The sequence below is a fragment of the Caretta caretta genome, chromosome 1 (genome assembly GCF_965140235.1).
Source record: "Caretta caretta isolate rCarCar2 chromosome 1, rCarCar1.hap1, whole genome shotgun sequence".
In the NCBI taxonomy this organism is placed as follows: domain Eukaryota; kingdom Metazoa; phylum Chordata; order Testudines; family Cheloniidae; genus Caretta; species Caretta caretta.
In genome coordinates, this window is record NC_134206.1 from 55,880,054 (window position 1) to 55,903,834 (window position 23,781).

Sequence of the window (23,781 nt, forward strand, 5' to 3'; positions counted from 1 at the left end):
ACAGCCGCATGCACATGCAACCTGTTACAGTGTAAACCTTGCATCTTCCCCTTAAGCCACGTCCTCCGGCCTCTAACCTCAACTCTCTTGGGGGAGAGAGGAGGACACACTTTTTAGAAGTATTCAGCCACACTGCAAACCAAGCCAACCTGCGTAAGCTCCGGCCACCCCAGCGTCAGTGAACAGCCAGCGAGGGCAGGGGGCAGCCTGCAAAACACTACGTCAGCCTCTAACTTCGTGCACTTCACTTACGGGGGCGAGGGAGCAGAATTTGCAGCGCTCTGCAACCGCCCTGCTTCCCCTCCAGCTCCCCGATCACTAGGGGGTTGCAATGCTGAGTCCGCAGTTCCCGGTGCATCCTAAGCCCGGGGCGCAGCCCGCTAGCGAGGGGCCGGGTGTGCGCCCTGGAAGGAGCTTCCTGCCTCCCCTGAAAGAAGCGAGGTGGGAAGAGGCAAGTCTCCCCGCTCCTGCCGGGGTCCCGGGCCGGCCAGCTCTCCCCACGCCCCACCGCCTCACCTTCCAGCCGGCCGAGCTGTTGCTGTCGCCCTTATCCTTGAAGTAGGGGACGCTCTTGACCATCCACTCGTAGATCTGGGACAAGGTGAGCCGCTTCTCCGGGGCGCTCTCGATGGCCTTGGTGATCAGGTCGGCGTAGGACAGGTTGCCCCAGGCGTTGCGGCGAGCCGAGCTGCTCTTGCGGGGCTGGCCGGGGATGGGACCCGCGGACAGGGCAGACACCGGCGGGTGCTGCTGCTGCGGCTGCGGCTGGAGCGGCGGCCCGGGCTGTTGCTGCTGGTGGAGGCAGCCGGCCTCCTGGCACTGGAAGTCCCCGCAGAGGCAGCCGCCCCCGGGAGCGGCCCCTTCTGCTGCACCCGCGGCGGCCGGGGGCAGCGGCGGCGGCTCGAAGTCCTCGCTCTCCTCCAGCAGGCTCAGGTTGCCGATGAAATCGACGCTGACCGCCGAGGCAGAGGCGGCCCCGTCGGGCTGCCCCCCGCAGGACGGCGCTGGGCTGGAGGTGGCCGAGCTGGACGGGTTGAACTCCGGTCTGGGCAGGGGCCAGGTGCAGGAGCGGGGCCGGGGCAGCGGCTCGAAATCGGGGTCGATGTCCACGAGCTGGGGCGCTTCAGCCATGGTGGTGGCGGGGAGGGGACGGGCTCCGGGGAACGGCCGGCTCGGGGGAAGTCAGGGGAGCCCGCTGGGCAGCCGGGGAGGCTGCCGGCAGAGAGCCCGCAGGAAGGAGCGGAGCGGGGCTGGAGGGAGCGCAGCGCTCCCGGGGAGAGCGGAGGGGGGGGGGCGGGAGCCCCGGGGCAGGAGCCCGGAGACGGGGGAGGGAGAAGGACACTTAGCTCCGCCACTTCATCAAGGCTCCCAGGGAGGGACGGCGCTGCCCGGCCGGAGCACCCGCCAGCGCGCCCGTGGGGTCCGCAGGGCTCAGGGCGGCTGCAGCCTGGCTCGCTCCCCGTGGTCGCGCAGCTGCCTGTTGAGTGTTCGGGACGCGGCCGTGACAGCAGCGACTCAGCAGCGGCCCGGCGCTGACTTACTGGAACTCCCGCCCGCCCCGCAGCCGCGGCGGGGCCCGCCTCCTCCCCCGTCCTGCGCCTTGTGATTGACAGGCCCGCCCGAGCCAATGGGCGCCCCACGCCGCTCAGGAAACGATTTGCCTGTCGCATTATGCAGAGGCCAATTTTCCATGAGGGGTTTCGTGTGTGTGGCTGCTGGTAAGTCACTGAGGGGAGAGTGTTCGCGTGAGCCTGGCTCGGGGGTGCGGTGCCTCTAGCCGGAGCAGGCAGCAGGTTTTGTTTACTACAAAATGAGCAGAGAAGCAGCTTTGGAGTTTGCTCCAGGGTTTTGCGGCAACGGGACTCGCCTGGCTGCAGGAGTTTGTTTTCAGCTCTGTGTGCATGCACATTGCACTGATTCCTAGGCGGGCTTCCCTTGGACTGCTGCCCTGTAGTCATTTGGCAATTATCACTGCAAGGCATTCAATTTATTGCGTGCAATCGGTTCTCTGAGTGTTACCCGCTATCACTCAGGTAATAAAACTAAATGACAGGAAGGATGGTCTAGGTTAGGGACTCGCCAGACCTGGATTTGATACCTCGCCCTGTCACAAACCTAGAGCTGCTGCAAGTCACTTATCTGGCTGTGTCTGGGTTCCCCCCATATGTGCTGCACCCCCTGGCTTGAAGGAGTTTCCATCATATACAGGGTTTACAGTTTGGTTCAGTGGTTGTTACACCCCTACTATACAAATTGTTCAAGCACCCCTGCTTTCCTCTGTGTAAAATGGATATAGCAGTGCTTCCCTGCCTCAGAGGTGTGTTGTGAGGATTACAGTAATACATTAAGGACTGTGATATGCCGTGGTGGGGAGCTGTGTTAGTCCCAGGATATTAGAGAGACAAGGCGAGTGAAAAACTGAAGAACCATTTACTGCAGCTTAGGTACTCCAGAATGGGCCATCTCAGACAAGAAATCATCACATGCACCTGGCCACTGGAAGAAAAAAATCAGGAAATTTACCTAGAAATCATGTAGGAAACACAAAACAGCTATCAACAGAAATTGGTCTAATAAAAAATACCCACCTTGTCTCTGTAAGCATTGTGAGGTATTCAAAGACTATGGTAATGGGAGCTATACAAGTACTTTAGGTAGATAGAGAAAGACATGCAAATACAAGCACGCACATTCTCTATCAGTGGCATTTATTTTCTATCAAAATCATCAGTCTGCTATGGTAGCTCCTACTTTCTCTTAACATGTGAGGGACTCTGTTGTCTGACTTTATTTTGAAAGGGAAAGCTTTCCGCAAGAGCTCCTTAATGGACAATTGGTTTTAGGGTTGGTAAGAGCCAGCATCCAACCCCCTCAGAAAGAGAATTCCCACCAGCAGTGTTGGACTATGCAACATCTGATCTGATGCACACAGATAGCTTCTGTAGCTACCACTGTCTATCCTGGCTTTGGATTTCTCCCTGACCACATGGAGATCCAGACTACTTGCTGTTGGTGACTGACAGCTGTAAGCAGCAACAAGGCCATTGAACTACTCCACCCACCCACCTGACATACACAGAACAGTCAACATCAGCATAACAGACTCTTTGCAGTCTTGTTAGTCTGCGCCAGCTCTTGATTTAGAACATACAAAAGCATTATTTAATGTCCTTTCCTCATGCACACAAAATCTATAGGATAAATTAAAAGACAGTTCTTCCAGCACAGGCAGACATTCTGTTGTTCCTGACAACCAGTTGTTGCTCAGTAGTAAAAGCAGCCTGGGAGGAGTGAGGACCAAAGTGATTGCTGCTGTAACTTCACCATCTTCCCTTTTGGCCAATATACATTGCCAGGAGATGTGAACATTGACTTAAGTTGCTTCTGTTTTTGCAGAATATATATTTTATATTGTGTGCCAGTACATGACCTTGAGATAATTACATTTTTAAATTAACAGTTAACACATTTAATATTGCTTTTCTCAGCAAACCCCAAGGCCACATAACTTAATAGGGCTTTACTTTCCCCTCCCAATAAGACATCGGTTCCAGGATGTACATACAAAGGGCAGTATGTTCCAAGGAACATAGAAGTTTAAGTTCTATTTAAAATTAAAATAAAGATGTTTTCTTATAGAGAAAAGATCACAAAGGATGATGCATGACTGCATTTCAACACTGCCTACAAATTGGCAACTCCAAATTTTAGAAGATCCCGTTTGTCCTTACTAGCAGCAGTACATTTAATAATATACTTTTGACATAGAATAATAAATCACAAAATTCACTAGTAGCAGCCGACAGTTCATCCTTTATTCTCATAATTTTATGTTTATATATTTAAAGAGTGTGAGCTTAGTGGTCCTTACATTGTGATTTCTTGGCTTTGCTAGCAAAAAATAGGTTTCAAATCCTACATTCTTGGATCCCAGCTACTAAAAAGTTACCTTGCCAGCATTGCTGCCCTTCACCCACCCCTCAGACAGTGAATACTATAGTAAGGGAGGTATATAAGCACCTAAATAGGTAGTTGGGCATTGTGACTTCTTGTTTCTTTCCAACTGTTTCTTTTTTATTTAATAAATGATTAGATGTAATACAGTACAAAGCTAGACACTTAAAACATTACTAACCCCACCACTGTGTTGAATCTCAAGGAGCCCACTGAGGCAGGGTTGTTTTCACCTTCCAGCCAGTAGATCTGTTGCTGTTGCCCTTATCTTTACATCAAGACGGGCAATGTTAATGTTTTTTAAATGTAGCTCATTGCTCCTATAAAAACAGATTTTGATCAGGAAAAACAATAATGAAGTCAGTAGAGTTAAGCTGGGTGCAATGGGATGTGTCTACCTAGCACTGACCCAGCTGGGGTCAACCTCACGATGTGGGCTGAAGAGGCCTTGCCCCTGCTAGGCATGCTCGACCTGGAGACAGGCTATAAAAGGGTGTGGCCCAGTTCAGTTTGTGCTGACTGAGGAGGAGAGTGGATATATGTTGCTAGCTCCTGCCAGGGCGTGGCTGGAGCTACAGACTATGGAGGCTGAGCCAGTAGGATCGACCGCAGAACCCCTGCTAACCCTGTAGGACAAGAGTGAGCCAGAAGGTTGACACCCCCGGGAGAACTGACAAAGCAGGAACCCTTGATAGGAAGCAACCCAGGGAAAGTAACTGTTAAAATAGGAAACTGAGCCAAATCATGGATCACTGGTTTCACAGGGCCCTGGGTCAGGAGCCATTGCAGATGGTTGGGCCCAGGTTCCCCCATCGTGCCCCACACATACTGCAGGGTATGGGTACTGTGCAAGGATTTTGGCTATTAGGCCACTCTCCTCTGAGAGCAAGGATAGCCCCAAGGACTCTGGCTACTAGGCAGCACTGACCCGCTTTGTAGGCTAGGACAGCAATACCAACTCTCGCCATTTGAGCCAGAACCCCTTATTTGTCACACATGACTGAACACTCCATGATGTGGTGTACAACACACAACAGTGGGGTAAAACCAGTATGAGACTAAATTTAGGCCCAGTATGTATAATTTATATGATATACCATACATTCACATATAAATGTTGTCTGTAGTTTAAAAACCCTTTTCAAAATGTATGGTGAGAAATGAGAAATCCAATCCTATGTGTAACAGTATGTGTCATGTTTATTTTCCAGGATGACAAAGGTGATTAAACCTTATTATAGGCTGGCTGCCTGTCAAATTTCAGGGTTTATTTGTTTTTAAGTTGTCATTTCTGAGTTATATTTACATAAAACCAGTATATTTTAAAATATTTTTTTTAATTCTGTAAAAATAAAAATATTCCCAACTCAGCCTAAGACCTTCCATGCCACGTTTCAGTTTGGAGAGGAGTTATTTAGCAGTGTTACACAACATTACAGTGGTTTCCTGTAGTGAGAGAGAGCACCCAGATTTAAAGAAGCAAAGATTACATAATGAAAAGCGAGGAAAACTACAGTGCTGTGTGAAAGAAACAGCAACTGAACTGGACATGTTTAGCGGGGAGTCAAAAAAGGTGTGGTTGAGAACATTTTCCCTTTCCTTCCACAGGTGTTTGGAAAGAGGTTTAAGAACTGAGATAGCACTCATCCTGTTAAAGCAAATGGTTTTATAAACCAGAGTTTCATTTAAGAATTCTAAAATCCTACACTAATTGTTATTAAAAAAATATATATATATATATATATTCCCTGACCCGTATAGAAAGTGATTACTAGAATTTTACACTAATAATTTATCAGTAGTCTTCGAAGGACTAGATTTTTATAAATAAATGTTGGTAAGTGTCAGTTGTACCATACACACACAAACCAATGAAAAAGTATTTCCATTGATGATAACTGAAATTTACAAATAGGCAAAGCAAGGGGGGAAATGCTGCTTAAGAACTTATTAGAGTGTAATTTAAGAATATTTACTTCGTGTATTTTGAGATGTGATGTTGACAATTTGTGTTTTAACAGTTATAAATCTTTAACGTTTTGAATCTCAACATCTGTCTGTCTGACTCCCTCATCATTTTATGCAACTATGAAAATATAAATCAATAAAAATATTAAAAAGCTTTAAAGTAAAAAATTATCCATCAAAATTATAAAAAAAATTGAATTCTGCCAAGCTTACTTATGTGTTGATCTTTCTACCTTGACCATTTTACAGAATTAACATTGCATTTTCCTATCAGGAAAGCAGTTACGTGGTTGGTATTGTTTACCTCCTCTTCTGTCAGATTCTTTGTCATGTTTGTGCCACTTGTCATTGACACACTCACTTCTTAGTCAGATCCTATCAGTGAACATAAATATCAAATAGTTTGCACTGCCTGTTAGTGGGATTGTTGAAGTATGGCCAAAGCATAGAAAGCAAGAAAACAAAGCAAGAAACAAAACTTCCAAATTTCCAAAATGCTGCATTTATTGACAATTCAAGGACTAGACACAAGGAACACATAGGATTGAATATTGCATCATTAAAACCAATGGGTGTTGGACATATTGCATACCGTAAATTCCGCTCCATCCCCACAGATCTTTATTAAGGGAATAAAGATGGGCCGATCCTGTACACTTTGCTAAAATGACTAATCCTTACTTATGCAAGTAGTCTTACTGGCTTCAACAGCGTGAGCTGTCTAAATAAGAATTACTTATGAGAGGCCCCAGTTCAGAAAAGCATTTAAGCAGGTGCACAAGTGCTTTCCTGAATAGGAGCGCTTTCCAAGTCACAACCTAAAAAAATTGGAGGGTCTGGCCCCTTCGCATCCACCAATTTAAGAATCCAATTACCACTGTGACACAAAACAATAAATAATGTTAACTTCTAACCCCAGTTTTTCAACATTACTGAATACTTTCAGGGAAACTCTCCCACCATCTAAACAGCCTCTTTTGGTTCTACTAAAGGTGCAGCATTGTTCTTTGTCCCAATATAGTTTAACACAGAGACTGCACAGCACGAGACATTACAGACCAGGTTCATCCCATCTCCCACAATGCCCTAAATGGTGATGGGTGCACCACAATTCATTTTCTACTCCTGCACATTCCATTCCCAACCATTCTCCTTTATCATCCACAGCATCGGCTCATATTTTTCCCAGAATAAATGGCTGAAGATTGCATTGTATTGTCCTTCTGGGGGCTCACACTGGCATAAAGCATAGTCTTCTATTCACATGATGAACATTGAATTATGCAGTAACACCTGTTTGAGGCAACCAAAATTAAGGGTCGAAGCTGCATTCTTTTTAATACTTTACGTGTAATTTAGTTTCTGAAGTTTTTATCAGATAAGTAAGGATTATATGCAATGGAAAGCACTGTATTCAGTGCATATCTCCTTTTTTGTATATGTATTTTTAAAAGCGTTATTTTAATAAAAGACAGAAAATAGAGACAATGCCAGGTACCATAAGTGCTGTGGTGCTACAGAAGGGATTCATTTTTGGAGGAGGGCCAGGTGTATTTTGCATTGCTCGCCCCCTTTCGCCCCCTCAAGTTTCTGTCAGAGGAGAGTAGCTTCAGTTTGTGATCAAGGATCTATGGGAGCCTGGGCAGCAGAGATGTGGATTCAATGCTTACCTGGCTGTTTAAATGCCCCAGCCAGGGCCATCCACTTTGGCTTCTCCCCTGGCTGACTGAAGACCTCTTAACCGTGCAAGGTTTGTGGATGTCCTCTGTCACTACAACTCCCATTCAGATTACCTTTTCACAGGTGGGGGCCCTGGGTTTTAGTTATACTAGCAGGAGCCAGTGTAATCCAGGGCTGAAAGCAGCCCTTTATGTACCACACATGAGCAGAACATCAAAACAAAGCATTTTATATCACTTAGGAAATGTGTAATACATTATTCCCTTCTCCCATCCCCAAGATTGTGAGGTGGCTCGGAGTAAGCTATGTAATGGTGTCAGTCTGAGCCAGAGGTGCTGGAACAATTTTCATAGTGGGGGGTGCTGAGAGCCATTGAACCAAACTGTAACACTGTATATAATGGAAACTACTTCAAGCCAGGGGGTGGTGCAGCACCCCCCGCACCCTTAGTTCCAGCACCTATGGTCTCTGAGCCATAAGTGTTGAAGTGGTCTGAACACTGAAGTTTGACTTAAATGGGAGTATTGTGGAAGTAAAACAAGCAGAGTTTGGCCCATTAAGACTAATATTTGGCTTAATTTTTAAAAATTTATTTATTATTTACAGCAGCATCTAGAAGTCCCAGCTGAGATCAGGTCACTGCATTAGACACTGTACAAATACATAGGAAACAACAGTCCCTGCACCAAAACATAGAACTTAAACAGACATGATGGACAAAAAATTCTGCACTCTGTTACACTGGTGTAAATCGAGAATGAATCTGTTAAAGACAGTGACACCACCTTGGATTTACATCAGTATAACTGCAATCCAAATTACCTGGTCCACTGACATGTCCTAAATACTAAATTAGTACTAGCTGCAGAGCATGCTTGAAATGTTTGGAGACATGTGTCACTATAACCTAGAGCTAGGGAAATAATGCAAAAAGTTTGGCAAATATTTGTTGATGAATTCACCTTAGCAATGTTCATAACTCATTTGTATTCCATTTCTGCAAACAATTCAAACAAATAAGTTTTATGGGCAAAAAAATTTTGTGGGAAGAAAATTTCAAAGTTGCACCTTTGAATACTCACAAGAGCCAAATGTTAAGTTCATACATATAGGTATTTATACCAGTCAAGGATGAGAAAAAATAACATGACCGATTGTGACTAACACAACTCAAATTTCCACTATACATAAACAATTTTTGAGTAAAAAAACTAAAAGGATATTCATTGAATGAACTCATATGATGAATACATTTGGGGAAATCACAATCTGCTCATATGCATGTCATGAGCAGAAAAAGAAGCTAAATCAACCAAATAAATTGCCATAAATTATTCTCTCAGCTCTACTATAAACCATTGCAATCTGAACTCCATATCAAACATTTTTAAAGTATATGAAAAAATGCTAAAAATACATAGCAATTACATATGTTGTTTACTATGGACCAATAAAATAACAAAAGTAATGCCTGCATAGTTATATCCCTTTTTAATGTGTCATGTGCAATCACTGACTCAGTGTAAAAGCAGGAGGTAAGAGTTTATCAGGTTTCAGTTTTGACAGAATCATACGGTCCACCCATATGCAAAGGCCAATCTGCTTGGGAGTAAACATACTATGAATAGTGTGTGCATTTTCCAGGGTCTCATGTTTCTGTTTGTCGTATATATGAGCCATTGTAATATTCTTTCACATATTACATTCAACATTTTAAGTGAATTCATCATTTGTTTTTTCCCTGATATATTGCTGGAGGAAAAATTGACTTGCATCACATGATAGCATTTGTATATTAAATAATTGTATGTTTAAACAATAAACTAAAAACAGGACATTTGACAGTTACACTATAATCCAGTGGTTCTTGTTGGTTTTATCCTGAGGAGGCCTCAAGATTTAAGCCAATGCAGTGCTTGATAATTAGTTTTTACTTTTTCTCTTTACTTCATTGAAAAAATGTATTCTACATGTCTGTTTCAAGAAGAATAATTTTATACCCAAAGTCAGCATAGAGGCCTGTGATGTAATACAGGTTCTCTTTTCAAAAATTGACCAGTGTTAGGTTGCCTTAATTACGTCACTCAAAGATGTGGATATTTATAGCCCTGAGTGATGTAGCTGGGTCAACCTAACTTTTAGTGTGGACAAGTCTTAGTTTTAGCAGTACTCACTCTGCTAGTAGTCCCACTGAATTTAGCCCTTAGGCTTAATTGCTTTCTAGAGCAAGGTCTTAGTTTTCATTCATATGAATTACTTCTGGGGATTTTTCTTCATATAATATTGAAATAATGAAATTAATATTAAAAAGAACCCACTGACATGCACAGTAGTATCTGTTTATGATGCCCCTTTTGAAGGAGTCTGTGAGGCAGGGGCAACAGATTCTGCCTAAAAGTGGGGGGGGGCACAAAGCCCTGCACCCTTTGTGGCCCTACCCCTATCCCTCTCTCCTCTCTGAGGCCGCGCCCCCTGCCAAGCTGCAAGACGGATCCTGGCTGGGGAGCTCAGGTCCCTCCACCTCCCCAGGGTGGGGGGCCCAAGAGCAGCCCCCAACCCATGTCCCTGCCCCTGGGCTCCCCGCCCAGGATAGGTGGAGTATCTGCAGCCCCCCACAGCTACCCACATGGCTCTTACTTTGACCTGGCTCCAGCTTCCAGCCTGGCCTGGGGGTGGGCTCTCAGGGGCCAAAGAGCCACCTGGGTCCTCCACCTACCCTGGGTGAGGGGCCGTACATGGGCTGGGACTGCTCTCAGGGCCCCCCCTGCCCCGGGCAGGTGCGGGGTCCACTCTGCCCCACAGCTCCCTGGGCCACTCTTACCCGGTCCAGACTCCAGCTTCTGGCCTGGTCGGGAGGCAGGGCCTTGGGGAGGAAGAGAAGGGGCAGGGAGCCGGGCTCGGTCAAAGAATGGACAGGACAGGCCCATCCACTTTCAAGAAGTGGGAGGGTCATTGTCTCTTGGTCCCCCCTTCCCCTCCCGCTGTTTCAGCGCCCCTGCTGTGAGGTGAGATTCACAAGGGAGATCTAGACATTACAACACTGAGCATTGCAGTGCCTAACTTTTATGTGTCCTGCTGCCAAGTGACATTCATAACCCCAAGTTAGGTATCAGGCTCCCTATACAATGCATGGAGAGAGTTAGGCACTTAAGATGGGGATTCACAAAAAGCATCATGCTGAGCTGCCTAAGCTAGCCAGTAGCAAATGCTGAGGAGACAGGTGTGACCTAAGCCTTGCCCTTCAAAGGAAATTAAGCACCTAACTCTGGACCAGAGGGAGGTGCCTCCCTCCACTTGGAATTCACAGCCATGAATCCTATTCTGAAGTTAGGCGCCTAACACAGTTCATCCCTTTCTTAAGGAAAACCAAGGAGGAGGCATGGACCACCCTCAACAGGAGACCTTAAGAGAAACCTGTCCCAGAATAGTCTATAGCCCAGTCTGAGGGAGGACTCCTGGGTTTAAGTCCTTGCTCCACATCAGGCAGAATGGGGATTTGACATCAGGTCTGCCACATCCTGGGTGAGTGCTCTTATCACTGGGCTATTGGGCATAAAGGGGGCATATAGACTACTCCCTTCCTCGGCTGTGTTTTGTGTGAGGTCTGAACTGGTGGACAGGCAGGAAGACACCTAGTTTGTGCATTCCTCCAGGGCTTAGGCATGAGTTAGGCACAGACCTATTCAGTTATGTCAAGATGTAGGCAGATGCGTGCATGCCCAGCAGCAGATATTTAGAGAACTTTATCAGTAGAATCTTAGGCACCTGCAGAGTTAGGTGGCAGCTGAGCAGTGGTTTTGTGAATGCCAGTGGCACCTAAATGTTGGCCATAGGTGCCTAAAGAGATAGTTAGGCACCTACATTTCACTTGTGAATCTAGCTCTGAGTGCCTTTCCACTGACTTGTCCTGACCTTAGGATTGCATCCACTAACTTGCATTAGGAACACATCCCATATAAGGGCCTGTCTACATGTAAACTTAGTGCATGGCAAGCTGAGGGGTAAATTACAGCACACTAGCTGGCTGTTTGGACCCTGCTACTGTGCACTAAAATTTCCAGCAGCAGTACATCAGAGCGTGCTACAAAACATTCAGTGCATAATAGCACTGTCCACAGACCCAGTTAGTGCATGGCAAGCTAGTGTGCTGTAGATTTATATCCAAGCGTGCCACTCACTAAATCTCCATGTAGACAAGCCCTAAGTCCGTGAAAAAAGGGTAAATGGTTTAAATTTATCAGGAGATTATTATTGGACTTTATCTTTTAAAAATATATTAAAGAAAAATTAACAGCATCTCTATAAAGAAGATATTGACATAAGGTTTTGGGTCTCTCGTGGGATGAAGTAAAAGCAAAAGTGTTGTGGTGTTTCCCAGCCTGGGGGAGGGAGGTGGGACACACCAAACTGGTGTGGGGAGACCTTGGGCAAAGGAAGGGGATCAGTGTTGATGGAGAAAGTTGCAGAACCATTCAGATCCATTCAGCCACGCAAAAGTGCAAAAGTGCTGCTGGATCTGAGATAAAGCAGCTGGTGGCTCCTTGAAAAGCCACCCACCTTCCCTCTCTGCCCCCATGGTGGCCACTAATGTAGCTGTCTGCAAAAGCGGTGTACATATTCAAAAGTGAAGGCTCAGGCAGCAGCCAGCCTACTCAAGTTTCTCTTCTGTTCTCCAAGGGCCCTCAGTTCAGCTGTGGGTTGCACTAATGGACTCCCTTCATCTGTAGCGTTCTGTGGAGTGGCAGAATGGGAAGGATCAGAGCTAGCACAGAAGGGGAAACAGGAAGAGAGATAGGAAGGGGAAAAGTGAGCAAAAAGATAAAGAGGTGGCAAACAAAAGAAGTCACAGAGAGGAAAAGATGCCAAGAAGGAGGGGGAAAGGAGCAGGCAGAAAAGGGAGAGAGAAAATGGAGGGAAAAAAGATAGCTGTAACTATGCCAGAATGTGGGGAGTGCCCATTTGTCAACTCATCCACATTCCAGACCCATGGCAGCTTTTCCACCTTACCTGGGACCTTGGCATAGGCGGCACGTGACTCCTTCATTTGGGGAAACTGGACATACCTGGATTGCAGCCCCACCCTGAGGCCCGCCCCCGCTCAGCCTCCTTCCCCTGAATCCCCTCCCATGCTCCACCACCGGCATGCTTGGCCTTCTCCCTGAGGCCCCCGCCTACCACATGTACCTCTTTGCCCCTCCCCCAGACTCCGCTGCCTGCCAGCTGGCCGCTCACCACTTGCATGCGCCTCTTCACCCTCTTCCACAAGGCCGTCGTGTGGGCAGAGTGGGGAAAGGGAAGAGGTGGAGCCTTGTGGGGGAAGAGAAGGAACGGAAGCAAGGCCTCGGGGCAGAGCATAGGTAGGGCCACGGCCGGGGCACCCACCCTTTCGGCAGCAGCAGGCTCCAAAGGTGGTGGGCCAGCTGTTTGGGGAGGCTTAACCTGCCCTGGTCTCTTATACCCACTGCCTATGGACTTTGGGGAAACTCCTATGCTGGAGCAATGTGGACAGTGGCAGATTAATGTATGCGCGCATGGGGCCTGTGCCAAGGGGCCCTAGTCAATTTGGGGGGCCCCGCAGGAATGCCAGAACCTGGGTAGAAGTGGAGGAGCCACCGGTATTGGAACTGTGGCCCCACCTCCTGGTCCTCCTCTTCCCCCAGAGCCCCACCCCTGGCCAGGACAGAAGCCAGAGCTGGGCCCTGGTAGGAGCCGCCCAGGGAGCTCAGGCCGCTATGGGGAGCCCCAGACCCTCCACCTGCCCTAGGTGGGGGCCAGGGTGCCTGAGAGCAGCCCCCAGCCATGTCTCCAGCCCCCGGGGCACGCCGCTATCGGTGGGACCCAGGGGCCGAGGCTCTGGTCTGGCCTCATGCCCCCTTCCCAGAACCTGAAGACATGCTCTGTAGGCAGAGGAGGCCCTGCCCTGACCTGGGAGGCAGTGGGGAACCCCAGGAAGGTCACAGGCAGTGAGGAGCCAGGCAGGGAGGGCTCCTCTGGTGCAACTCCAACTGCTACTGGCCCGGCCTCAGCTGCCGACGCACTCCACCTGGGCTCGCTCTGTGCCTGAGCCGGGTTCCCGCTGCCAGGCTGCCCGCTGCCAGGCTGCCCCTGCAATGCCCCCCCACAAACTACACCCATGCTGCTGCCACTCTGTGTCTGCCCAAGGCTACTATGCCCATGTTAAAAAGTGGGCGGGCATGGCCGTCCCAGTTCTGGCACCTCTGGGCCCCGAGGGTGTGCAGGGCCCCAATGGTCTTTGTGCCCAGGGCCCCAATAAATCTTAATCCGCCTCTGAATGTGGAGGCAGTGTACTGCAGGGTTGTGGAGCCGGGGCAAGATTGGGTAGGGCAGTGGACGACCTGCTGTTGCCAGTATTGTCTTCTACTGGCTCCATGGATTTCTCTGTGGAAATCCAACTAGGAGTTGATGCTGCTTTGAGTTGGGCTGCTGCAAAGGGGACCCAGCTAATTGCAGTGCTTTTGCAGGAGGAGCCATGCTACAGAGGGTGGGTGGAGCCAGCAAAGCTGCACAGATGACTCATCCTGTGTTTCCTTTCCTCTCAAATCCCCAATACCCAAGACTCTTTCCACCTCAGGAGATAATTGCCCTGAAACTGCACCAGTGTAATTTCACAGAGTTTCCTGGCCACTTGCCGCATCCTTCTACTGATTTCTCTGAGGGAGGGGACAAAGTAGCCTATAGCCTATAAGAATTTGGTATATCTGACGACGATGCTGGTGCCAAACGAAGGAGCCCAGTGGGTGGTAAACCCAATTACACTGTGGATTAAAGATTTAAGATGAGCAGCCCTGAAAGAAGCCGTTTACAACAAAAAGAAAAATATTAAAAAATATCATGTAGTTTGGGTCTAATTCATAAAAAGAGATCTTGGGACCTGATCCAAAGTCCACTAAAGTCAATGGGAATCTTTTCATCAACTTTAAAGGGCTTTGGATCAGGTATGTAACACTAAAGCAATATGCTTCAACTGATAAAGCACATGCAGTGTCTATTTCATGGGCCAAAATCATAGCTGGTGTAACTAGATGCAGTTCCCCTTACTGCAGTGGAGTAGCCAGCCCTAGGTATTCATTTGATCCCTATTCTAATGGCTCAAATTCATATTCTTCCCATCAGCTGTGACAGCCTCTCTAACACACCTGAGCAGATTAATAAATTATCCGTTCTGGGGCATCCTTCAGTTGTTGTTATGCTTCCCTGGAAAGTTTCATTTTGTTTCTGGTTCCTTACTTACCAGTGATGCAAAAGTCCCGACATTCCAGCCAAAATGGCGTCTGATAATGATACAATTAATGGCTTTGTTTTTATACTTACAAATAAAGAATCTGATGCAAAACTACAGATAGAGGAATAATTAAATCACAGTGCTCTAGAAAAAATAACAATGCTTAATGCTTTCCACTTTAGCAGCACTTTTCATCCAAGGATCTACAAACACATTGTAAACACCAAAGCAAAACCATCCTTGTGAGGTACAAAAAGAAGATTATATACATTTTATGTAAAATCTCCTTTTCATACCTCACAGGGTGTGGGAAGGGGGATAGTGTATGAAATGCAGTAACTGTTCAACAGTGCATAGCTATAATACTACCCAACGGTTAGTACAGGAAGTAAAGAAGAATACCACAGACATTTGAAAATGTAAGAGGTAAGTTAGATAGCCAGGATGTAGTTTTATCTGAGTTGGAATTTGACCCAGACACTAGGGTTAACATTCTCTTTTGAAAAGTGCCATAGGATCTACAGAGTAAGTTTTTAAGTCTACTGCTATTGTGTTCTCACTTCATAGTTGAAAGTCCCATTGACATCTATGGCAGTTTCACCCAGGAAGTGAGAGCTAACTATCAGAGCAGAAACCCATTGTGCTGACATCAGAGAAGAAATCTGTACTTGGTTCACAGCTCCAAATTTCTACTTTTTTGGTGGAACTGAAATGAGAATAGTAACATCCTTTTAATGCAATTCCTTTAGGGAATGTTGTCAGCCCTTTAATGATTCAGATTTGTTTTGATTAGAATTAATAATTTACTATATTTTTTCATAGTCTGTCTTAGCTTAAGTATACATCTGCCTTGACTGTTTCTGGATAATTCCGGTATCAATGAGATTTTTTAAAAATAAAATTAAATAAAAAGCAAAATCTGTCTGCTTCAAAATATTGTAAAGATAATTTTTGTAGTATTTTTCTTTAAACCAAATCGATTTTTTAAACAGGTCATCAAATTTGAGTGGTAACTGTTATCACCCAATTGCTAAATAACTCTGACCCATTTTTAAGCGCTTACTGCAACAATAAAATTGCTACATAAGCTTTAAAAGAATAAACCTCGACCAGCTTGTCATCACATAACTTTCATAACACCTTTAAGGAGCAAAAACAAACGGTTAAAAGGAAAGTTAGCTGACTCATTTCATGAGTAGCTGGTGTTAGTACTAGCAGCTTGGAAGTTAACAGATAAAAATGTTATCTAGTAAACTGTAAGCTACTTTTAACAATTAGTATACATAGTTATGTATAAATTAAGTTCAGTTAACTCTGTCCTAAATTTGTATGCAATTTGTATTAGATAATACTATTCTGATAGCCTAATTCAGGTAAATTAATAACTAGAAAAAAGAGTAAGAGAGCCTTTTATTTTCATATCTTTTACAGAACAATTTTAGTGAATTCAGAACTCAGTTACTCTTGACTTCATCAGTGGAGTTACTCCATATTTACACTGCCATAACACAGAGCAGAATTTCTCCTAGAGAGTTTGGATTCATTTCTTTATTTCTATTCCTGTTAAAAGCAGGGGCCATGCCATTTTATTTTACACGTACAATTCAGTTTCACAGTTAAAAAGGATTCAGGTCTCTTCATCAAGATTTCGGTTTGCTCTAACCAGGCAATTCATGTGTCACCTGAAGTATCAGATACCAGAGTTTATCCCTCGATTTGTTATTCTTGATTCTAGTAATATCACGTCAGCATTTGTGGGGTTGAAGAATTCTGTCAAATGCCACAAAGGGGAGCCATGTCTTTCCACAGCCAAATTAAAATAAGCAATAAGTCTAGTCACTATGCTACAAAGTCTCTCTGAGGAGAGCCACAGAAACAATTTAAATTAGTCACTGCTCTATACTGCCTAATTAGGAGTATCAAAGTGAGAAGTGTGTTAAGACTTAGTGTGCTAGGTTTTTTTGTTGCCCCCCACAACTTCTGTAATCATGATCCCCAGTGCAGAATGGGTATCAGATGCTACAAAAACAGAAAGCTAGCATTTTACCCACATTATTCCTGTGTAAAGCACTACCAAGATGCGGGACAACAACAAATCAGGCTCTCTATGTTCAAAATGTGAATTAGAGACAAATGAAAGGTGTGTGGGGAATTGCACCTATACCCCTTTGGTCTTATACTTTTGGTGTACCTGGAAATAAAAAAGTCCAGAGAAAAGCCATTGTGTGAATTTAATTTTTGTATATAGGCCTACCCTTTAAGTTTGATTCTGCCTGCAGTTGCCCCAGCGTACACCAGAAATAACTCCATCCAATTAAAGGCATTACACCAGTGTAAAACTGGTGTAAGGAAGGAAATAATCAGGCCCTATAATGTCAGTGAAGAATAACCCCAATCACTATTCTGACTTTTGCAAAAGCCAGATCTTCTTGTGACCTTATCTCCATATCTGGGCACTTGTCCCTCATTTTGCACTGTAAGAAACAATGCAATGCAGTCAAAGATTTGTTTTTCATAACTTAGCATATTGTTGTAGAAGCTAATGCAAAGGCGCTATCTAGGGTTGCCAAGTCTCTAACTGCACAAATTGCTTTGCCCCTGCTCACTCCATCCTCCCTCCCTCTGTTGCTCACTCTCCCCCCACCCTCACTCACTTGCTCATTTTCACCAGGCTGCGGCTGGGCTGCAGGAGGGGATGAGGGTGTCAGCTGGGGGTGCAGCCTCTGGGGTGGGGCCAGAGATGAGAGGTTTCGGGTGCAGGCAGGGGCTCGGGGGTGGGGCCGAGGGGTTTGGAGTGTGGGAGGGGGCTCCATGCTGAGGCAGGAGGTTGGGGTGTGGGAGGCAGTACGGGCTCTGGGATAGGGGTGCAGGCTCTGGGATGGGGCCAGAAATGAGGGGTTCAGGGTGTGGGAGGGGGATCCAGGCTGTGGTAGGGAGTTGGGGTGCAGGGGGGTGAGGGCTCCGGCTGGGGGTGCAGGCTCTGGGGTGGGGTTGGGGAAGAGGGGTTCAGAGTGCAGGAGGGGGTTCTGAACTGGGGCAGGGGATTGGGACACAGAACGGGGTTCAGGGTGCAGGGTCTAGGAGGGTGTTTGGGTCCGGGAGGGGGCTTGAGGGAGCGGATTGGGGCATGGGAGAGAGTTCGGGGTGCAGGCTCTGGGAGGGCGTTTGGATGTGGGAGGGGGCTCGGAGCTGGGACGGGGGTTGGGGCGCGGGAGGAGTTTAAGGGTGCGGGCTCCAGGCAGTGCTTACCTCGGACAGCTCCCCACAAGCAGCGACATGTCCCTCAGCTCCTAGGTGGAGGTGCAGCCAGGCAGCTCTGCATGCTGCCTTCCCCTGCAGGCGCTGCCCCCGCAGCTCCCATTGGTCACGGTTCCTGGCCAATGGGAGCTGTGGAGCAGTCACTCAGGGCAGGGCTGGGGCAGCGCACGGAGCCCCCATGGCCATCCTTCCACCTAGGAGCCAATGGACATGTTGCCGCTTCTGGGGAGCCACGCAGAACCAAGTAGGGAGCCTGCCGGCCCCACGCCAACTGGACTTTTAATGGCCCAATCAGCTGTGCTGACCGGAGCTGCCAAGGTCCATTTTCGACCGGCTGTTCCGGTCAAAAACTGGACACCTGGCAACCCTAGCGCTATCTGAATGTGCAAAACTGTCATTGTTGCTCGTAGTAGTCAACCAGTGCCTCCTCATGAGCAGACTATCATGAATCACATGATGGATGTCTGACAAAACAGAAGTGGGAGTTTGTACGTAGAACCTATATAATGCTTTTCATCTTCCAAGGCCTGTCTGATTAATTGTCACATTACACCTGTGGGGTAGAAGGCACCATTCTTATTCTCATTTTAACGGGGGAAGTTGAGGCAGGGGAGTTGTGACCTTCCCAAAGCCATGGCAGGAGTCAGTGTTGGAACTCAGAAGTTTCCAGCTCCCACTCATGTGCTCAGAGCAGTAGACCACACCTTTCTCTCACTACAGACACAGACTGATGCTGAGTGGTAAATGAAAGAGCATTAGCAGTTAGTGATTCATTTGAAAGCATGCAGTTAATAGAATTTTACAATTAATAGAGATGTGATCAGTGTGGCCAGCCTAATGGCCTGTTGTTAGTGCTCTGCTCATGCTCAGTTATTTATAAGCATAACTCCTTGCCCCTGGGTCAGTTGTCAGCAGCAGCTATTGAAGCTGAAATTTCTGAGTCTATGAGCCTCTCCCGCCTGAGCCAAAAGATCCCTCTCTGTTAGCTGAGGCTGTCACAGGCTCATCAGCCTCTCTAGGTGCTCCAGCCCCCACTAGAGGGGAACAGAGCATGACACCACATGGGTGCAGGTTACATACGTTAAAAAAATATAGGCCGCTTGACCCCACAAAGTGTTTGCTAGCTGCAGTGAATGTAGAGTTTTGGAACATTGGAACACATCAAATGTAATGCTAACATCTGAGACAGAGCAGAAAGGATCAGTTCCAAGCAGTAAGCTCCATGCTTTTCAGTATTTAGAGCCTAGGGTTGTCAACCCTCCAGGATTAGCCTGGGGTCTCCAAAAATTAAAGATTAATCTTTAATTAAAGATTATGGCATGCAAAGAAACCTCCAGGAATACGTCCAACCAAAATTGGCAACCCTATCAGAGCCCCCTGGAGAGGCCAGGTACTTTGCCTACCCAAAGTACCTTGCACTAATGGCTATTGCCCTCTTATTTAGTAAAAAGAAAAGGAGGACTTGTAGCACCTTAGAGACTAACCAATTTATTTGAGCATAAGCTTTCGTGAGCTACAGCTCACTTCACCGATGAGGTGAGCTGTAGCTCATGAAAGCTTATGCTCAAATAAATTGGTTAGTCTCTAAGGTGCCACAAGTCCTCCTTTTCTTTTTGTGAATACAGACTAACACGGCTGCTACTCTGAAACCTCTTATTTAGTGTCATTCCTGAAAATGTTGCTGCCATAAGGGGCACATCTGGAATTAACATGACAGTGCTGGAGCCAATTAGCCATTGCAATTGTGAGGCTGTGCCCAAAGGAATGTCACTTTCCCATGGCAGCGCGTCTCTGACAGATATCCTAAAGTCCTCCTTCCTCACCCCAAAGATTCTGTGTTTAGAGAGTGTAACTGTAGAATGGATACATGCACATGAAACTGATGCAGACTAGTCAAATTAAAAAACCAAGTCCTTTGTCCCACTCACACCCCAGCTCAGTCAAATTCATCAGTCTAGGGTTGGTTCTCTTGTCAGTATATTCTCCTTTTTTGTACACTCAGTAAATATGACCCAGGTGTCATCAAGTATTATTAGTTTTAGACCTTCAGCTGGAAGTATTCTTCTCCATTACCCATGTGTCCCAGAATCTGACACCAGCTCTGGGTAGAAGAGACTTTCTTTTCCCAGAAGACACTTACCACTAAAAATAAATAGCCATGAAAAATCAATGTGTGAACTCCCCTTGTTGGTGTGGTTTCCATTAGCTAGCTAGCTAATATTCACTGTTCCAAGATTTGCCCTCTGGCATCATAGTTCGTATTAGCTGCTATTGACATCGATTTGGGACTATAATTTTTTCCTCCTACCAGTTTTGACATTCTCCATTTGGCATACATTAACCCCTCCCCATCCCCTGGTGTTTGTAATGGAGTGGAAACCAATATGGCTATCTTTGGCTCCATTGAAAACAGGGTTGGGAGGGAATAGCAATGTTTGCTAAATGGAGAAGGCCAAAATTGGTAAGGAAAAAAACCTCCAGTTTCCAAGATGGATTTAGCCTTCTTTACTTACTGGGAGCTTTGCCTGTGTAATGAGTGAGGATGGTATATTGAATATGGCTCTAGCAGGAACAATAGAAGTAATAATAAAATAATAATAATATAAATCACATTTGATAATGTCCTTTTATAACAACAAATGGGCCACATTTCTCAGTTGCACCTGGGTAAACTCATTTAATTCAGTTTAGCTCTGTATATTTGCTGTATAACCAAGTAAACACTATCCTTACTTACAAACATAAGTACCATCCTGCAAGCAGCCAATGGCTGGGCTGGTTTTATGGTTTCAGTAGACCCCAACATAATTATTCATGGAGACCCCATCTCCTCAACTTCTCCTTTCTTCTCTCCCCACATCCTCTTTGCTCTTCTGATTTGGTTGTGAAAAACTGGAAAGTAAATTGTGGTTCTTTCCACCATGGCTGGAAAAGGAGAGTAGCAGATTTTCCCTTCCCCTTTCTCTCAGGGTAGAGAAGGCTTGGTTAACAGGTCTCACTGTTTTCCCAGAGTAGGACAGTAGAGACAACACTGGTCTTCACTCTGCTAGCTCTGCCAACTGCACCTAAAATGAGGCACAGTGAGCTGGGTGTCAAGGCTCTCAAACCCGATTCAGCCAAGTACCTAAGTATGTACCTAAGTAAACCCATGAATAACCCCATTGACTACTTACCTGCTTAAAGTTAGGCGCATGCTTATGTGCCTTGCTGAATCAGGGCCTCAGCCAAAAGCAGATTCCAAAGTCCTATGGTACATTTGGGCTTGTCCTATAATCACTTCCATATGCTTCCTGGGTTTTGTGGATCACAAAAGCTGGCTTTGCAGCTATTTCATGGAAAACGTAGAATTGTTTCTAAATGGGCAGCTCTCAGTTGATATAAATCATTTTTATTCCTATAAACACTAAACTTTTGTTTCTTTAGAGTTTATCTGCTTCTGGTGTTTATTTCTCACTTGGTATCATAAATCTCTGTCATCTAATCATTTCCACAGCAACCAATTGGGATGTCACACTGGGGTGGGACTCTCAGAGGAGGACTGAGGAGTAGGAACAAATACAGTTAATAAAGAAAGAAAGAAGAGCACTGGAATGGAGAACACCAGATTGAAATAGGGCCCAATCCTGCTCCTATTAAAGTGGTGGGACTACTGTAATTAACTTTAATGGGAGCAGGAGAAGGCACACGGATTGCTGAAAAAATGTTTGGTGTTTTTTTTCTTAAGGAAATAATTTTAAAATACCGAAGAAGTGGTGGTAATGCAGGTCAAAGCTCTGTGCCCACTCCCTTTGAACTGAATAATTGAATAAACATATCTGTTTTGGGGACATATTCAGGGGGAGAGGAAGGAGAAAATGAATTGTTACTAAAATAAACTAATTGAGACATGAGAAAACACATTTTAAACCCCAAAATAATGTTACGGTCTAAATTTAAACTTGAAAAAAAAATCTTTATTTTGTTAAAATTCAGGGTCAGGAATTTAGAAGCCGCAGCAGCTTGAGGAGACTGATGTAACAGTGGAGGCGGACTGAAGCTCTCTGTTTATTCACAGTGCTGGGAAGCAGGACAGAAAAGCTCAAGGCAAGCTTCCTTACGACATTCCAAAAGCAAACTGCATGCCTGACCTGAAGTGATCAGCCCCTGGGGAACAGGCGGGTAACTAAGACTTAGTGCTCAGTCATTCATGAGCTTCTTTCTGTAAAGCTGCCAGGGGAGCCAAAATTGTATATGTGTCAATATGTGCGTGTGTGGTTTAATGATGCAGGCTACTGTTAACTGTGGGCTAAGCTTCAACCATCAAACCCCATTTCGTTTGCTCCCGTGTGCCAAATTTAAACATGCCATTCCAGCAGTGAAAGGTCTGCTCACTATACCACAGCACTAGCTAGTCATCCTGCTGGAAAATATTTCGAAGTCTAGCAAGGAATTCAAATTTGTCTTGAACTACTTCTCTGTTCATTTAACAGACAAAAGTTTTTGTGGCTGTCAGTCCCACAGAACCTATGCTATAGATAAACACATTTGCTTTTGCAACAAAGCTAAACTCATTGGGTTTGGCATTTGAATTTCATTTGTCCTGAAGATTTCATTTGTGCTTTCCCTCCTGCCTTCTTACCTTTAATCTTTTGTGTAGGAAATGAAAAATCAGTCTAGGCATGTACTTAAAAATGCCCAAAACCTTAGAACTTCTCATTTCATGCTGCCAAAATGTTAATCTAGGTATTTGAGCTTCAGTTTTAATAAGTGCTATTATCAGTCACACTGCAGAAAAACTGGCTTAACTGACAGTTATGCTGAAACTGAACCTGCATATTATAATTGCAGAGAAAACTAGTTGCAGTTTGGAAACCAGTATTTCCCTCTTCAACATATTTTCTTGTCAGATCTACAGCTGCATGTTTGTCATAGACAAGCAGGCCAAAGCAGATACTATGGGGGTGAGCTCCTTAAAAGATGCCATTATTATTTTGCTTTGTTTATTGCCAAGGATGAGCTTCACATTGTAGAAGACATGGAAGACGACACGGTCCCCTGCATCAAGAATTTTACAGCCTAAAGGCCCAATCCTACAGTCCTTTACCCATGTGATTAGTCCTTACTCAAAACAGGGTTTCATCCTGGGGCTAACTGACATCAGTGGACGGTCCCACTGATTTCAGTAATGCATAAGAACATAAGCCCTTCAGTAGGATCACTCACCTGAGTGAGAGGTTGCAATACAAGTTCCAAGATGCACAGGCCACACAAATCGGAGACCCCAGGAAACCAAGAGAGTGCTTTTGGTGTGAATTTCTTTTGGGAAAAAAAATGGAGTGGGTGAAAGCATTTTGATTGCTTCTCTTTTACATCTAATAAGATACGGCCCTAAAAATCTCAGTACACACAAGACACACGTTGTTCAGGCAGGGTTTCTCCTAAGTAGGGACAAGTCACCAAAGGGTCTCCCAGTGTAACCCTCAAAGTAGAAGAACATATATGGAAACTGCTTTAAAACACAACCAAAGTTGCTTATTAAAAAGCAGGGCAGGGTTTCAGGGATGGAAGACATGGAAGTATAAAATTAAACTTGAGTAGGATCACTGCCTTTTATGGAGCTGCAGGAAACCCTTCTCATCTCTGTTACATCCTGGTAAAGTTAACAACTTTTATTGGATTCAGGATGGCCCAATTGCATC

The 23,781-nt window shown here is 45.7% G+C and overlaps 1 protein-coding gene and 1 long non-coding RNA gene across 3 annotated transcripts in view; one reads left to right on the forward strand and one right to left on the reverse strand.

The window, feature by feature from the left end:
• FOXO1 (forkhead box O1) overlaps positions 1–1,509 on the reverse strand; it is an 87,005-nt gene extending 85,496 nt beyond the window's left edge. The window contains exon 1 of the mRNA XM_048848562.2: positions 517–1,509. Coding sequence (XP_048704519.1) covers positions 517–1,131 — 615 coding nt within the window. The 5' untranslated portion in view covers positions 1,132–1,509. The remainder of the gene's footprint in view (positions 1–516) is intronic.
• Positions 1,510–1,620: 111 nt separating this feature from the next.
• The window catches only part of LOC125636033 (uncharacterized), a 35,108-nt gene continuing 12,947 nt past the window's right edge, over positions 1,621–23,781 (forward strand). The window contains exons 1-3 of one of the 2 annotated variants that reach the window (XR_007356456.2): positions 1,641–1,718; positions 10,964–11,124; positions 22,076–23,181. This is a non-coding gene — a long non-coding RNA (uncharacterized LOC125636033). Of the gene's footprint in view, positions 1,719–10,963; positions 11,125–22,075; positions 23,182–23,781 lie in introns of those variants that run through there. The other variant, XR_007356455.2, reaches the window with a different exon arrangement.